Source organism: Drosophila navojoa, chromosome X (genome assembly GCF_054131105.1).
Source record: "Drosophila navojoa isolate 15081-1374.11 chromosome X, UAZ_NAV_1.0, whole genome shotgun sequence".
NCBI lineage: Eukaryota > Metazoa > Arthropoda > Insecta > Diptera > Drosophilidae > Drosophila > Drosophila navojoa.
In genome coordinates, this window is record NC_142895.1 from 14,104,853 (window position 1) to 14,123,065 (window position 18,213).

The 18,213-nt window shown below is 41.1% G+C and overlaps 1 protein-coding gene across 1 annotated transcript; it reads left to right on the top strand.

Moving 5' to 3' along the window:
• The first annotated feature begins 7,510 nt into the window (after nt 1-7,510).
• Nucleotides 7,511-10,107, top strand: LOC108657739 (maternal protein exuperantia). The gene is made up of 4 exons (XM_030389371.2): nt 7,511-7,762; nt 7,829-7,981; nt 8,044-9,161; nt 9,744-10,107. Exons 1-4 carry the CDS (start codon nt 7,640-7,642, stop codon nt 9,766-9,768), a joined length of 1,419 nt encoding a protein of 472 aa, XP_030245231.2. The 5' UTR covers nt 7,511-7,639; the 3' UTR covers nt 9,769-10,107.
• The last annotated feature ends 8,106 nt before the right edge of the window (nt 10,108-18,213 follow it).

The window sequence follows — 18,213 nt, forward strand, 5'->3', positions numbered from 1 at the left end:
ATTCAAGCACATTATGGGGACGTAGCTCACTGCCAAGACGCAGAGCCGTCTGACAACATATTGTGACGGCTCTACAAAGTGCGGGCGATCCATCAACGCTGCAAGCTGCGAACCGAAGTGAAAGTTTCCTCGTCTATTAAAGCTGCAGCAGCTTTCGCAGTCACTTTCAAGTGGATGCCGGTTGTTTCAGCTCGGACGGATTGATAAATCGTTCATTCATCAACGTTCTATGGCTGCCTCAGCTCGGGCAACGCAAAGCGATTATGTTCGGATCGATTGTCTTGACCGTTGCCGAACGTGGGCGTGCCTCATGCCGAGGCTATTTGAGATTCCAAACGGCTTAGCTGATCGATTAGCTGGAGTCTGTGGTCTGCTCCGTTTGTCGTTGACACGTGGACGATGATATCGAGTGCCGAGTGAAGATGATGTCGGGCGATGCCCAGCTAGTGTCGGGCAATGCCTGGGTGCAAGCTCTTTACTCTGGCGAGTCCTGTACACTATAAGAACTTTAGGTAAATCGTCTTTGGCCAAGTGAATAATCAAGTAAATTAGAAATCGACCAAGTTATTGTTAATAAATAGCAGTTCGCGTTTCTTGTACTAAAACGTCCCGCGCATGGCTCTAATGTAATATACTAATATTAAATAAATTTTATTTTTATAGACCGAACCCATTGAAAATAGGCAGAAGGAATCATCGCAGACCCCATAAAGTATATTCTTGATCAGGACGACGTGCTGTCCGACTGTCCGTCGGTATGAATGCGTCGTTCCCAGAAGTTATACTAGCTAGAGAGCTGAAATTTGGCATGCATACTCGTGTATACCATACGCAGTACGAGCTTATCTTATTTTTTCGATAAATCATCCGATTACTTTTCTATCGAGAATAACAGAATAATTGATTTTTTTTTTCAGAGACTTCAGATCTACCGTGTATATATATGTATGTATATGATGAATACAGTGATGACGAGTGCTACGACTGTTGCTATTCGATATTCACACTCATTTTGAATGATAGGATGTTTTTTCTATCTAAAGTGAAGTATTAAATCTATATAGAGTTTCGTCTGTCTCATCTTCAACGCAATATTACTATTAGTAAGTAATATTGCATATTTGCAGTCATCTAAACCTTAAAGTTGTGTCCTTGAGTCCTCGTACCCCTGTTCAACTGCCTGGGTAATCGTCTGATTTAAATAACAAACCGTTTTTCAGTGTGAGCGCCCCAGTGAGCTCTCGTCGAATGCGTCAATTTGTCATTAGGTAATTAAATATGAAAATGATGTCAATGCGCGTCGCATATTTGAAATTCATTGCGAGAGCATGTTATGATAATGGGTAATTGCGAATAACTATAATGAGCATTAATTAATTCCACTTGTCATTTGAAGAGGTCCTTCCCCACGCACAGCCCCGCCTCTGAGGCCATTTGATTCATATTTAATTTCAATTTCTAGCCCAAAAAAACCGCAAAAGTGTAATGCAATTAGGCTGATAAATAAACCGAATGAATCATACCAGCTCTGTCTGCGGCAAGGCCCACTCCCCGGGGCATATTAATTATTTACCAAATTGATTTCCATTCACGCACTCAAAAATTGTGGAGCACAGTCGCAGTCAAGTGCGTCATGCTGGCAACTCTGGCGACTCTGGCAGCACTGGCAACTCCACTCAGCACACAGCAGGCCTCTCCATCCAATTAACAGTTCATTAGCTTGATTTAGAGCCACCCCCCTCCACCCGCATCCCCTAGCGAATGCGATACGAGACAATGGAAAGCCAACTAATAGTCGGTCTGCTTAGCCAATTGGCGGGGCATCGAGTTTCCAATTGGCATTGCCATTGTGGAAGCAGGTGCTAAGAGAATTACACGTTTTGAGTGGCCCCGAAGTGGCAGCCAATCTAGCGACATTTGAGGCTTCGTCTAGAAAAGAGCAAAGGTCAAGTTTACAGAAATCGATTTAGATCGATAGTGGACAAAATGTCGATAGCCTTTAGATGGCTTGAGTGCCTCAGGCTGAAGAGACGTTTACCTATGTTAGTTTAAATGTTAGTCAGGGTCTATGAGGGTCTTTCTCAAATGCATTCAAGACTTTTTCCATGAAGAAGCTCAAATTTTTCTACAACTATCGATAAAATATTCTACAAGCATAAGATAAATTCAAGTTGCTGTCATTCTAGTAACAGTTTTTCTATATCGTGTGATTAAAATCTATTTCAAACTTGAATTAAAGGTGATAAGCTGCTTAACTTAATATAGATATTGGTAGTTGAACCTCATACACCATTCAAAAGACGTTTCTCTAGCTTTTCAACTTCATAGTTAAAGCTTTTGAGTGTCTCTAAAATGAAGTGCCTTTCACTCTAATCTGCATAGCAAAATTACATATACCCTTGCCGATAACACATTCCACTTACATGAAATCGATAAATATCGATTTCATAGAGCACATTTAAGCTCTTCAATTTGTTATAGCTCTTAGGCCTACATGCATCACATTTCACACATTGTAAAGACTTTTACTCCAGCCTCTCAGCTGCAATTCAACAGAATTTATGTCTAAACTCTTAGAGATGAAATATTTGTAATAAATTTTTACTCAATTTTATTTATGATTTGAATTGTTAAATGAATTTTAATTATAGGCAATTATTGGACAAAGCTTTTGCTTTCAAATAGTGACTCCATTAGGCAGAAGCACACAAAAGGGAATGAACACAAATTTCGGGACTAATTGAGGTGCCGCAAAAATCTGTAAATTCCGATTCAAGGTCAACAACAAGAGCAACGACAATGAAACAAACTGAAATGTGGCCAAATGTGTTACCCATGACTGTCTCCCTCTCTCACTCTCTCTCTCACTCACTCTCTCTTTCTGTCCCTCTGAGTGTCTTTTTTAGTGCCGAAAAATTGTTTGAAGTTTGTGATGAGCGAAATATTTGTACAATCGATTTTCATTGAATAAGAAAATAGAATTTGAAGCAAGAAATGTTGCGACAATTATGTGAGCGAATGGGCAGGGGGCGGGGCCACATTGGGGATTTGTGGCATTGTGTACGACTGACGGCAGATACACAATTGTGTGGCTGCTTAGAAAGAGAGACAAAGAGAGTGGGAGTGGGAGAGAGAGAGCACTGAGAAAAGGCAATTTCAAAGCGTTTTTCAACTTAATCAAAAATGCATGGCATTCAATTTGAGTTAATGCGCAACGTAAGCCGCAATCGCCAGCAAATTAAACGCCGTCATTCACTTGAAGTGCATTTCAATTGCGGGGACAGCGCGGCCAGGTGGGCAGCTAAGCAGGTGAGCAGGTAAGCAGGTAAGCAGGTGAAAGCACTGGCAGCAGTCGCATTGCCAGAAGCCCAACCAGTTGACATGCTGCAGCAGCTTAGCCAGCCAGCTGACCTCTGCTCCGCTGCGCTGGCTGCCTGTCTCATTGTGTCCAGTCGAGGACTATGAGCAATTGTAGGGCGCCAGGATTGGCTGTCGAATGCGACTGGCGCTGGCACCAAGCTACGCTTTACAAATCGAAAACAACAACAACAAAAAACCAGAGCGCAGATTATGTCTGCCTGGGGGGATGGAGGGGGCCTAATCTCTTGGCACGGCCCTAAGCCACATTTCCTTTTGCAGCCACTGCTCGAGTGTCTTTCATTATGAATTGTGCTGTTAAAAGGCCAGGCATAACTAGAATAATAAGTACACGCAGTTAAGACTTCTATTACGAGCTGCACGCCGTAATGAAACGTTACAATAATCTCAGCTCGCCTTTTGTCAGGACACATTCCAGCCAGTGACAGAGAGAGGGAGAGAGAGAGATAGCGTGGGGGGGGGAGCTGGAAAAGCCTGTAAATTATTTGAGTTATTTAAAATATTCCTTAAGCAAGTACGCCGCGGCTCGCAACTAAACTTGAGAATTCAATTTGAACTTGAAACTGAACTTGAGCCAAAGCCAAGGGCAAAGCAGCTGCACACGAAAAGAAACCAAATTGATGTAAAGTCATATCCGAAAATGTTGAGGAATTCCCTTTGAGGACGAGGGCATAGCAAACAGCGCGACCGACTAGTATATACCCTAACTGCCTTGCCGAGCTGTTGCCTCAGGCATTTATAGCTCACTGCCAGACAATTTTGTCACCTCCTATTCACCTATTCCAAATATCAAATAGCGGCAACACGTTACTGAAGCTGCCGATAAAATATCTATTAGACTGCGCCTCCAGTGAGCTTTTCTTGTTCTTGGACCTGCAAGAGGTTATCAATTGAAGACGTTATCACAGCAGGAACTGAAGAAGCTCAAAGAAAAATTGTATTCATGCATTTTAACTGCTGGAAATTACTTTAAAGGCAACTAAATAGAGATTCATGATATATACAGGGTTGTCCATATTCGACAGATCCACCTGGCAGCCCTGCAAGGTGGCAACCTTTGTCGTAGCCAAGCTTTATTTTTATTTACAACTCTAAAATGAGCCTATACTCGCCTCTTACACAAAATATAGAGTTGCCAGATGTGCCTCTATTCGTATTATTTTATTTATATTTTTATTCCAATAGGGATATTCCCAAAGTGGAATTTACTTGCACATCATTTTTAAGATTATCCATTAAACAAATTGTAAGACTTTGCTGGCGCTATATATTAATCGAATGTTATTGACTAGTGAAAAAAAAAAATTGATGTGAGTGAACATCTCATCATCTCTCATTGATTCCTAGATCCAGGCGTTCATCGACTTGGCTGTTGCAGCAGATCCCCAGTGCATATGCCCCCCGGGATGGGCCACGCCTTCGCCTACCTGTGACATACATAATGTTCAGGGATGCAGCCACAATTCTTCCCCTCATAATTCTCTGTTTAATAATAAACTTTACACATTTTAAGCACATTACAATATATTTATTCACAAATAATTATGTTTCATATTTCAATATTAATTTTGCCAACACGCTTGATTCATAAATGTGATAAAAAAATATACTTTTTTATAAATAAAATGAGTTGCAAGTATTTAATAATTAATTTAAGAAAAAAAATAAATAAATGTATTGTTGCTGCGCGACATCTGTTACGATGTTGTAAACATTTTTTCATGAAACAAGCAAGAGCTTTGCCGTTGAGCGTATCCGACTGCAGAATACGCGTTCATGGCGCTGTTAGACCTATGCTCCGATACGCCACGCCCCCAATAGTTATGTATATAAATAATTCTTAAGCAAATCAATATAAAGAGAGGGCGAATCGCTTAACACTTTATATATTTATTAGATTATTTATTCCAAACATCAAGTCTCTAATTCCTAGGTCTTAAGTTTATACGGACAGATGTACGGACGTAGAGGCGTGCACTGCACAAAACCAATGTACTCATTTTACTTTTATGCATGAGCATAAAAAAAGAGAAAACAATTTAATGTTCTATTGTCGAGGGAGGCGAAGGGTCCATATAGTGGTGTATCATGTTCGTTCAGCCTCTGGCTCTCCTGCTGTCCGCTGTCCGTTGTCTCGCCTCTCTGCTGCTGCTTTATTGCATTTAAATATTTTTCATATTTTATACATTTTTTGCAGCTCCAATTGGCACTTCGGACGATTTTTGCGGCCTCGACTCAGCATAATGAAGAAATTTCCAGCCGCTTTTTATGCCTCATCTCGTTTCACTCTGTCTCTCTCTCTCTCTCTGTCACTCTCTGTCTCTCCACGCATATTTTTATGACTGCCAAATGGTTTGTTTATAATAATTTCGCGTTCGAGCCGCGCTCTCACCGAGGTACGCCAATTACTTAGTTATGTAAAGTAACTCATTTTCGTGTGGAGCACTTGATGATGGGCCTTGGCAGCGAGCTGCTGAATTATTCACTGTGATGCGTGAAAGTATATACATACATGTATATATGCATATACACATACTTACATATACATATATGTATTTTACATACGCTTGTGAGTGCGTAAGTGCTGAGTGCACATTGCCTTAACTTCTGCCAAAGTCATCCGATTATTATGTACAGTGGGGCGCGTCCCTTACGACGATAGTTGGGCGTCTAGTGCGCAGCTGAGTGCAAACATGTGTTGCACACTCTCGGACCAGAGCCGAACTTAATTGAAAACTGTCAGAGCCAAGGCACAGACAACAGTCGCCAGCGAGGAGCAGCGAGCGGGTGTGAGACGGGGCAGATCGAGAGAGAGAGAGAGAGAGATGGGGAGCTGGTGGGTTGGCTGAGAGCGCCATTTAACACTTGCGCCACCGCAAGGCGACCGCTGAAACCGAAACACAATTTGTTGAATTGGCCAATGCAATAAATATTTGAATTTATGGCTCAATTACCGATTCACTCCAAGCAGTTGGCCGCGCAGCTAATTAAAACCAATTTTATTAGCCATAACACAAATGGCACAAATAAATATCAGCAAAAGAAATGGACAAACAAGTTAAAAATCTACATATCTCAAGTAGAGCTAAACTGTTATACTAAGTAAATATACAACTGCAATAAATAAGGGCCTGCATTTGGCTTAAATTTGATTGTTATACAACTGTTATACCAGAAAACAGGTATACTTAATAAATATACAGCGGCAATATAAAGAAATTCTCAAGTTAATTATGTATGTGGGTAAACTGTTATACACACTGTTATACACACTGTTATACATACTGTTATACATACTGTTATACATACTAAGTAAATGTAATACACGCTTTCATATAGATGATAATTTCATATAGATTTGTTATACCATTCACATCTGTACCATATACAATATTTGACACTTTTGTTTAGGTCTACAAAATAACTGTTATACTAGCATAAGTGATATACTAAACAATTATTCAGCTATTCTATAAGAAAACTCTCATGATACTGATTGCTTAAAATAAATTATACTATATAAATTTGTTATACTGTTATACAAGGTAAATGTGCAACTGGCATACAAAGTATGTCTTATGTTCATTGGCTATATCTGTAAGCAATATTCAATAAAAATAATCTTATACCACTTGTTATACTGTTATACTATTTACAAATTGTACTATATGCCGTGGCGTTACGTTTCTTATCTCTGCCTTCCCTTAGATTTGTGCCTAGTAGCGAGCATAATTCTTTCACAAAGCTTTTTCTTGTGCAATAGTCTTTGATCAAGTGCCATTTCTCCCCTCTCTTGTCAAACCGTCTACCTCTGGTCACATATTCCTGTTCATCGAAATCCTAGCGACCCTGTGCGAAGGACATAGCTAGCCGTCTCGCTCTCACTCAGCGACACCCGGGGCCACGTTCAGCAACAGCTATAGTTGTCTCCCTCTTAGTGACAATATTCGCTCTTCGATTGTCCCTACAATACTAAATGAATTCGTTTTTCTCAACACTATTGCGTGAAGAAATCCAATAGTAAGCTCGACAGTTTGAAATCTATGTAGGCCTTGCTTTTAGGCTCACTCTTTGCTCCTTTGAAGGCAGCAATAAATCACCGAATCACTTCGATTGTGAAAGTCTTACGAAGCGCTTGTGCGGAGAAAATTGAATAAAATACCGAAAAATTACATACAAATTTAAAAAAATTTGTGAAAAAAAAAAACTAAAAAAAATTGAAAAGTACATTTTATTTCGCGAAAAAAAACAGTAAAAAAGGATGCCAAATATCATGGAAGAACACGTCGCTATGGTTGATGGACAGAGTAAGAGCAAGGGAGGCCTGAGTTTGAAGTTTATGGCCGTCGACTTGGACACGACTGGACGCCGTCTTTGCGACAAGGTGAGCAGTCCGGGGGGAACTCGGAGCTCTGTGCGTGACGCAATTTTGTGTTTGTGAATTTTGCAGATATTCCAGTTGGCCGTATTCTCGCCATTCGGGCGCTACGAGCAGTACATGTTGCCGCCCATAAATCTGAACTCGGCTGCGCGTCTGCGCCACCAGGTGCGTGTGACTCGTCTCAAGGGCCGCCGTGTGCTCAAGGCAATGCTGACCAATAAGGTGACATTCAATTGGATTTTTCCATTTTGCCAACAATTCACATTTGCTAACTATTTGAATAGATCATCAAAACGGAGTCGGAGCAAACGGGCTTCCGCAAGTTTATCGAATGGCTGCAGGAGCAGAGCGAGCCCACATCGGGCATTGTGATTGTGTACCACGAGGAGCGCAAGTTCATACCACTGATGATACTGCAGTCGGTCATCAAGTTCAATTTGTTGAAAGAGTTCGATAAGATGGTCATCGGCTTTGTCAATACCAATGAGATAGCCAAGGCAACGGTCGGGGGCAGCGATCGCCCATACTTGAGCGTGCGCAGCCTGTTGGCCGTACTGGCCAGGGAGAGGGGCGAGGAGATTTACACCAAGGAGTTCACTGGCAGCGCCAGTATTCGCGCCAAGCTGGTGTTCAATGTGGCCACCGAGCTGTGCGCCCGTGAGCCGAGCATCTGTCATCTGTTTACTGCAATGAAGCCCTATCTGGAGACGATCGACACACTGATCTTGGAACTGGACCAAGGATATACCGCACTGAAGCGTCAGAACTCGTTTCGTCCGTTGTTCGTGAACTACTTCAAGACCACGGTGCAGCGTATGCGTGCCGTCAAGTTTCGCATTGCGCTCGCTGAAGGCGGACTCGATTTGAGCACTTTGAGCGACGTCTGGAAGGACTCGCGCATTCAGGGACTCATCAGCACGCTGCAGCCCGTCGGCCGACTGACCGACGGCGAGAAGACCGAGCTGGTGGCTCTCTTGGACAGCTACTTCGATCCCAACAAGATCGCCATCAAGCCGATGATCAAGGAGCACACCAGCTCACGCCGTCGTCGCGCTCAAAACAAATCGCTGGCCTCGTCAGCTACCCGGGATGCCGACCATCAGCTGGACGAGGTCCCACCCTCGGCCCACACCTCGACACCCAAAGGACACGAATCCAATTCCGAGCATAACGATAGTCAAATCAACACTAGCAATGACAATGACAATGACAATGACAATGACAATGACAATGACAATGACAATGACAATGACAATGATATCAACAATGAGAACACAGTTGACTCTGACACCGCCACTGGCAAAAATCCGCTGCGTCGCTCTACGCGTCGCATAATGGTGTCGCCCGTAAAAGTGTCCCAGAATGGGGCCGTGGCCATAGGACAGCCTCTACAGGAGAACAAGTGAGTTGAATAGATATCTTCGTCAATACTAGAGCTCCAGATAATAGACTGTTATATGAGATATATGGTATATATGATATATATGGTATATATGATATATATTATATGTAAATTAAGCTCTCCCACACTAGAGCACTAGTGATTGGGGACGCTGGGGTGGGTTCTTGTGAATACAAACAACTTAGTGTTCAATAAAATAATATATTTTATATAATTAACAACAGATCTAAACTCTCTCTAGTCCGAATATAAACTGGCCCGAATCAGTTCTACTGATTGGGTTCTCCCCTTGAATGGCTGACTGGACTCTCCAGCCTCCTTATATTGTCGATAGTCTTTACTTATATGATATATATGAGATATTTAATATATATGAGATATATGATATATATGAGATATATGATACATATGAGATATATGGTGTATATGATATATATGATATACAGACATACATACCATTATTCAGCTGAAGTTTTCTAGGTTATTTGCCATTTTTAATATTTTTTATATTTTAACAATTTTTCAAATTATTTTTCAAAATATTTTTCAAAATTTGCTTATATATTCTTTCATTTTTCTCAGCCAAATATCATCACCCAATAATTAAGCTCCTTGGTGGACCTCAAATTTCAAGTTTAAATTAAAATTTCAATGTGCAACGGAAACGGAAACAAGAATCAACAACAACAACAAAAAAACACTTGAATAACTTTCAGGCAATTCAAAAAAGAGAAAAAAACAAAGAAAAACATTTATGTTTTAAACGAATTCTGAAGAATTTTCAGATAAATCACTGCTGGAAGAGGGCAGCATCATCAAATCTGTTCGTGTTATAAATTTATGACTTTTGATTGACTTTTGTGCAAGAAACGCAAATTGCCAAACTCAACTTTGTTAAATGTTCTATGGAAATATACAATGTTAATGGTTTTGGTTGAGCATTAAACTGATTCGTTTGAATCAATGAAGAGTTTTTCTCGAAATTTATGCAAGGAACATTGCCGAGCCCATCCGATCTATATATACTGATGATCTATATATACTCATGGAAACTGGAAATTTCAGATATGTACTGGGTAGGTTCGTGCTTAGTCTATAGTCAGATCTTGAAGAGGTAAAGTCCTGACCACAAATCGAGCCAATTATCTTATCAGTATGTTTCCTTTCTACTCTCTCATCCCACTTGCTTTCAGTGGGTAACATAACCTATTTCTCACATATTATCGTATCTTTCCATACTAGTATCTGAAACTTTAAGCCAGCCAGGGACAATTAACTTCAATTAAGAGATTGAAATTATTTCATTAATTTGTGAAAACAACAGCCGAAAGAACTGAAACAACTTTTGCAATGAAAATCACAAATTCTGTAACAACGCCAGGGGCGTGGGGGTGTGGGGGTGTGGGGCAGAATTTGTTAGGGTCTGGGGTGCCGCTGCCTTTTTCGCTGCTGGGTCAAAATAAAGTGCGTTCGCCTCGGCTATGGGTGGGGTCTTTTGGCTCGACATTGTTGTCGCTTGGGTGGGTTTTGGGGTGGTTCTTTTGGGTCGGTCGAGTAGGGCCCCCACAGACCGCCTCGGCAGGCAGCTCTTCAAACTTTGTCTGCTCCATGGCCACGCCCGGCGCCTCAGTACGCCTTTACCGCGTTACGGCCGCGGCTTGCGTTGATTGTTATTTTATTGCCAGAGCATGGAGCGTCACGGGCCAAAGCAGAAATTGTTTGCTGCTGTTTGCGGTTAAAATCTCATTTTGTCGTTCGAGCGCCGACACCTCCCTTGCAACCGCCGGCAGTCGCCCGTACACCCCACACCCCACACCCCACTCGCCACACACACACACACCACAGTCCGTTCGCCGTTCGCTGCCTACCCACCTGCTGCCACGCCCATTCCATTGGCAACCAGGCCAGCCTCAAAAATTGGCGAACAATTTCGCAATTAAATTGCGAGCACAAAACTCGCGAAATACAATTTGTAATTGTTGCCTGCTAATTATATAAGTATTTCAGGCACTACTAGAAAGCATTCCAGCTGATGCTGCACTATGAGCATGTATGCCCGCCCTCTCCCCCACGGGCGCTACTAATTACAATTTGTATAAGATAATTAAAGCTCTACATGTGTGGAGGAGCATGCAAATTGAGTTTGTCTCGGCCTTATGAATTTTGAAATCTTCTTTAGCTTTAGCTGTGTCAGATTTTCTGCAGGGAGTATGGCTAGGATCAGGTCATGATATCTGATGAATATAATAGAAATATAATATACATATTCAGTACATATTATATGTTCGAAGTAGTGCTGGAAGTGTTGGAAGTAGTGTTGGAAGTAAAGTTGGAATTAGTGTTGAAAGTAGTGTTGGAAGTAGATTTGGAGGTAGTGTTGGAAGTAGTGTTGGAAGTAGTGTTTGAAGTAAAGTTGGAATTAGTGTTGAAAGTAGTGTTAGAAGTAGTGTTGGAAGTAGTGTTGAAAGTAGTGTTAGAAGTAGTGTTGGGAGTAGTGTTTGAAGTAAAGTTGGAATTAGTGTTGAAAGTAGTGTTAGAAGTAGTGTTGGAAGTAGTGTTGAAAGTAGTGTTAGAAGTAGTGTTGGGAGTAGTGTTGGTGGTAGTGTCGGAGGTAGTGTTGGAAGTAGTGTTGGAAGTAAAATAGTATTAAAAGTATTTCTCACGGCGTGTCAATTTGAATCAACTTAAGAAATACTTCTAATACTATTTTACTTCCAACACTACTTCCGACACTACCTTAGGAGAGAACGAGATGGCATGTGAGCCTCTTCCCAAAATGCAATGCGTGTGTGTGTGTTGTTGTTGCTTGCGAGAGGTATGGAAGAAGCTGCTAGAATTGGATCACACAGAGAGCAAGAGAGATAGAGAGAGAGACAGAGATAGTGTGTGTGTGAGAGGGAGTGTGATAGCAAGTAAATTGCAGAAGTAAAGCAGCACATTAAGCATGCTGTGCAACGCAGTTGTAAGAGTCTATAAATATGGGCATACGAATTAGCCCCACCTAAGGGAGCTGTACTCTAGAGTCTGACATTCCAGGGTAGAACACAACCTACATATGTATATCTAATGTTCAGTTCATATTTGAACAAGAGAGCGCTTAGTTCTATTCAGTAGTATATAAACTAATTTATAGTCCCTTTTCTGACTGGTTCTGTCAAGCTCTACATTTCTAGTTACATTCGCTTTGATTATCGAAATCAGTGCAGCCCTTTGCTCATACAGCTATAGTTGTCTCTATCTCTCTCCCTTACTCTATCTCTATCTCTCTCTTTCTCTCTCTCGCTCTCTCTCTCTCTCTCTCTTTCTCTCTCATTCTCTCTCTTTCTCCCTTTTAGTGGAAATACATCCATTAATTGTCATTAAAATGCCAACTCACGGCCTAGTAACTAATACAATGTCATAATATCACACCGAAATAACACAGGCATACATGACTTTCTGTAATTAGTGTTTTATAACGTATCGCTATATACGACATATGCTTAAAAAATGTATATATATAATAAACTAAATATATATTTTTGTGCTCATCAAAGCGAATTTTCCAATATTTATTTTCAACAAAAATATATACAATAATATATAATATACTAAAACCAAAATATATATATTTACTTATAAATTGAAAGCAAAAACCTTCTAATAGTGTGCCAGAGTGCAAAGTTCTGGTAATATTTATTGCACCCATTCATTCGCATATTCAGCGAATATTCCGTTTGAATTCTTTCCACCGAGTTTTGCCAACAAATTTGCAATTCGCACGCAATGTTTCGCCGCACTTCAAATCAAATCAATTTCGCATCGTTGCGATTCAGTTGTCAGCTGTGGGCGTGGCAGTGTGGCCGAGCTGGGGCTGGGACAGGGGCTGGGCATTTCATAATAACTTGTTGACAATTCAAATTATGCAGATCATTTAAAGGCCTCACGAAACTGTGCCCTAAATATGCATATGTCCAGCAGATGTATATATATATATATGTGTGTGTGTGTGTATTGTATATGTGTATATAAGCATCAACAATGTGCATTTATTTATGTTAATTTAAATCAACATGCAAAAATTAGTACTTGACATGGCAGAGTCGAGTCGTGTCGAGTCGTGTCGAGTCTAGGCGCAAGGCGTTAGCTAACGGTACATGCTGTGGGTGCTGCTGAGGTGTGTGGGCACGTTTTGCACGTCGGCCAAGGGGCGTGGCACATTTAATTTACTTAATTACTTGGCCCCTGATTAACATATTTAAATGAAATGCCGCAAACGCTGGCAAATTATTTCACTTAGCCCAAAAAAGGGGTCAGCTGCCCCATCCCAGCCCCAGCCCCTTCCCGAGTCCCAAACCCTTTTGGCCCACTGATGACATGCTGTACGGGTGGGCGTGGCAACATAATGCACGCCTGATTGCCAGCCGGCACGGTCCGCTGACTCAGCACATTCGTCAAATGCCCAGCCAGGATTTGAAGTTGGATTTGGTTTTGAATTTGAATTTGAATTTAAATTTGCATTTGCATTTGGTTTTAGTTTTAGTTTTGGCTTTGGTTTCGTTTTCAGTGTTTGTTGTTGTTGGCTTTAATTGTGATGGCAATTGCATTAATTAACTCCACACAGTTACAGATTTTAGCTGAATGCTCGGGCAAACACTCAATGAATGCATTCGAATGCACTCGTGAATGATGCGAATTCAATCGTCAGTCGTCAACACATTTTGCACTCCAATTAGGCTCAAGAGCTCCGTCCCCTCATCAATAATACACACAGTAATAACTTGTCATTAGAGCTGGCAGATGCCTCCTGCTCGCTGTCTCCTGCTGGCTGTCTCCTGCTCAACAGCTCATGCTTAAAGCAAAACCACTTCTCATTCGAACTGACATCGGCTGTCCTATTTGGTTGGTGGCTATACAGATATATATCGTATTTATATACATAGTATACACACATACTATATATAAAGATATATTTAATTCATCGGAATCAACGGGAGTCTTGTTCTTCTTCTTTTTGTGTCTGCCCCATTGTCAGACGGTGTCTGTTTGCTCTTGCTGCTGTCTGTTTCCATTACCATTAGCTGTCATGGGCTCTATCGCCACGAAATGGAGTTTCATTTTCATGCTCATTCGCCTAACTAAATAATTCATTTCGCTTAAACCTCACTCTTCTGTTACGAAGCAAACTCGCTAAAGTCTCGTACTTTTAGCTCAATTACTAAATTATTTCAAGTTCAACTTAAACGAAGGTCGAGCGGAGGCACGGTCAGACAGACGGACGGATAGGGGGATGGACGAATGGACGAGCGGGCGAACTAAAAATGGACGAACAGGCGAATGAAGGAATGGACAGACGATCTAAGGGAATGAACATGCATACATACGGACGGACGAACGGAAAGGCATATGGACGGACAGAGGAATGGACGAGAAGACAGACGGATAAAAGAATGAACAGACGGGCGAACGGGCGAACGGGCAGACGAAGGAATAACCGACCGGACGAATAGACGAAAGAACAGACGGACGAAAGAACAGACGGACGGACAGATGGACAGACGGATAGACAGATCGACGGGCAAGCGGACTAAGCAATAGCTGTGCAAACGAATGGATACCCGGACGGACAGACGGACGGATAAAGTAATGGACGGACGGATAAGCGAACGCTAAAGCTGGTGAACATACGAGCGAACGGAAGGACATAGGGACGGACTGAAAAACGAACGAGCAGACAGGCGGATAAAGGAATGGACAGACGAACTGAATAGCGAACGGACGGGCAGATGAACGAACAAACGGACGGACAGATCAACTGGCGAGCGGACTAAGACATAGTTGTACAGAAGAATGGATACCCGGACAGACAGACGGACGGATAAAGCGAACGCTTGAACGGCTGAACGTACGAGCGAACGGACGGAGAAGCATCAAACCGACGGATGAACAGAGTAGATCCAGTCAATATCTGATGCCGATAGCCACAATTGAATGGCACTGCCTATTAATACTGCATTTTGGCCTATTACAAATGCATTTATAGCCAGAGTGCGGAAACATTTCCCTCATTCCAAACGGTGATTGAGTCCCAGATCTGTTGAATGGGGCAAATGAATCAGATTTGTGAATGTGAGTGAAATGTAAATGCCCCAAACTGGTTTAGTAGCTGCCTGACGCGTTAGGCGAACTCACTAAATTATAGATTAAACAAGCACGCACTAAATTTATATGCACATGCATATATTTATTTAATTGTATATAAATTTGTGTTGAACAAACAGACTAATTTGATGTTAAGCTACATTTATTGAATCAATTGACAATATTCGGAAATTAAATGGGCCCGCCATGAAAACGCAAATGAAAATGAAAATGAAAATGAAAATCAAATGCAAATGAAGGCAAATGAATGTAGGCAACTTTAGTGGGTAATGTGAAATAAAAGTAAACAAATTGGCAATTGGTTTCTCGGCACTGACATCATAAACGAACGAGAATGAGTTCGCTGCTGGCACTAAGTGCGCCTGGTCTAATTACAATTTGGGTTGACAGCCAATTGCTGCGCCTAACTCCATCCAGCCGCTCTCTCTCTTCGGGCAAGGGCGATAAGTCGGCCGGCAGGAAGCGGGCAGAGAGACACCCCGGCCAGACTCCTGCTCGGCGAGTGCTCCAGTGCTCCGCCTAGTTAAGCAGATTAAATGTTATTTGTGCACGTTGCCGGGCGACCAGGATCAGCCGCAATGATAAGAATAGAAAATTCGCCCAGAACCAAAAGCCGTCCGGCTGACATCGACTTGAAATCGATGGCAATGGCGCATTTCGCTGCCAGGTAGCACAGCGCCACATATATACGTATGTCTGTGTGTGTGTGCGACATGACGCATGCCACGTCTGAGCTGCGCGTCCAGTGGCCAGGGAGAGGCAGGGGGCAGCCACAACAAGCGCCATAAATAAATTTAAATTGCGCCAAATATCGCACGCTATTATTATTATTTATTATGTAAGCAATTTGCAGGCATTTTCTATTAAAGTATGCATGTATATGTGTGTGTGTGTGTGTGTGTGCTTTTATGAGTGTGTTTGCTTGGCGCTTTTTGTGTCCCCAAAAATCAAGGTTCGACCACTTTAAGTAATTTAATGTGGGTCCAAGCCGCAGACGGCTAACATCTCTCTCTCTCTCTCTCTCTCTCTCGCTCTCTCTCTCTCTCTCAGCAGCAGGCAAATAACTATGCCAACTATAAGTATACCCTGCACTCGGCACATTATAATAATAACAATATTTAGCAAGCAAATCAGAGGCGTAAACATAGTTCAAGAAATCTATGAATAATAATATGAATAGTAGAGAACAAGTCGGGCATGCTCGACTAAAAGTTACCCTAACCAAAAACACAAATGTGCATATTACATATATACGTCTATACATACATATATATTTATATATATTTGGGCCATGCAAACGACCTAGTTAATTGTGATTGACAATCACAACGAAAATAGACGAGGTCTGCTTGAAAAATATTGTGAATTTTTGTATTTTTTCTGAAAATTATTGATTTATTTCTGGGAATATTTATTTTGGTGCCCTGCCGGACGTAATCCACAACAAGCTGGGCCCAAGGTTTTCTGTTAAGCAATATTCGAAAAGTCATTCCTTGTAATCCTCTTCACTTTCCACTGCGATGACGTCTTTATCTGCTCAATCGTAGCCTAGCAACGTCCTTTCATAGCCTTCTTCGGCTTTGGGGACCGCGAAAAGGTCAACGGCAGCCAAGTCTGCGGAATGCCTTGGCTGCGACATCATTAGTGAGTTGCTTTGGCCGACAAAGAAAAAAAATAAACACATACAAATTTGATACAGCTTCATTGCTTTATTATTATTTGGAATAGGCGAAAGCGAAAATGACTGCCAAAAGTGAGCTGAGCATTTAAAGAGCCCGAGCTCGTCGTCATAAAAGCGGGCTATGAGTACTCAAACTAGGCCACAGGCAGGGCTGAGTGCTCTACAAGAGAATGCTCGACTATGAGATGCCCTGGCGCCTTCAAAGAACTGATATTCCAATCATCCCTCTCTTCTCTATATAACAGACAATACATGCACACACACACACACAGTCTACAATTGAAGTCTCTAGCTCTTGTAGGCTCCCACGTCTAACGTACGAATAGACGAACTGATGGATATGGCTAGATCGACTCCACTCATAATCCTGATCAGGTATACATATATACACTTTATATGAGTCTGCCACGCCTCCTTCTGTCTGTCATAATATCAATATAATATCAATATACTCTGCTTTTCCACTTTCAATGGGTTCGAATATTCAAGATACTTCTTAAACACACCTCGCATACAGGTTGTATGAATTATAGTATCAGAGGAGCATATGAAAGGATTATAAAGGCAACATAATATATGGAGACATACATATATCATGTGTCAGGCATTTCTATAATATAGTTGCTGTTGTCGTTGTTGTTGTTGTTGTTGTTGTTGTTGTTGTTGTTGTTGTTGTTGTTGTTGTTGTTGTTGTTGTTGTTGTTGTTGTTGTTGTTGTTGTTGTTGTTGTTGTTGTTGTTGGGGCAGTAATAAAATTGCATTTCACACTCAGTTATTGAATTTATTTCGCATTCATATGTATACAATATTATTTAATTTATTTATTCAGTTTTCATTGACAATAAAAATAATTTGTTTGCATCTCGACATACACACACACACGTACAAGCATGTGGACATGTATTGTATGTAAATATATATAATATATATAATAATGGAATCATTACGATCTCATCCAATGTAGATGTATGTATGTATGTATGCATTTACTTAGTTACATCATGTATTAACTGTAAACTGATTCGCTCTCAACAAAGGTAGAAACATAAGAGATTATCAAATGAATGTTTTAAATGCACTCGTTTTTAGTTTTGAATATATATTTATATATATATTTATATATCTGTATAGAAATATATTAGTTCTATAAAAACAAACAAAAAAGAGTTCAAACAAATGCGATTTATCGATATATTTGTGCACGTCACATAGATAATGTCATCCTAGTGA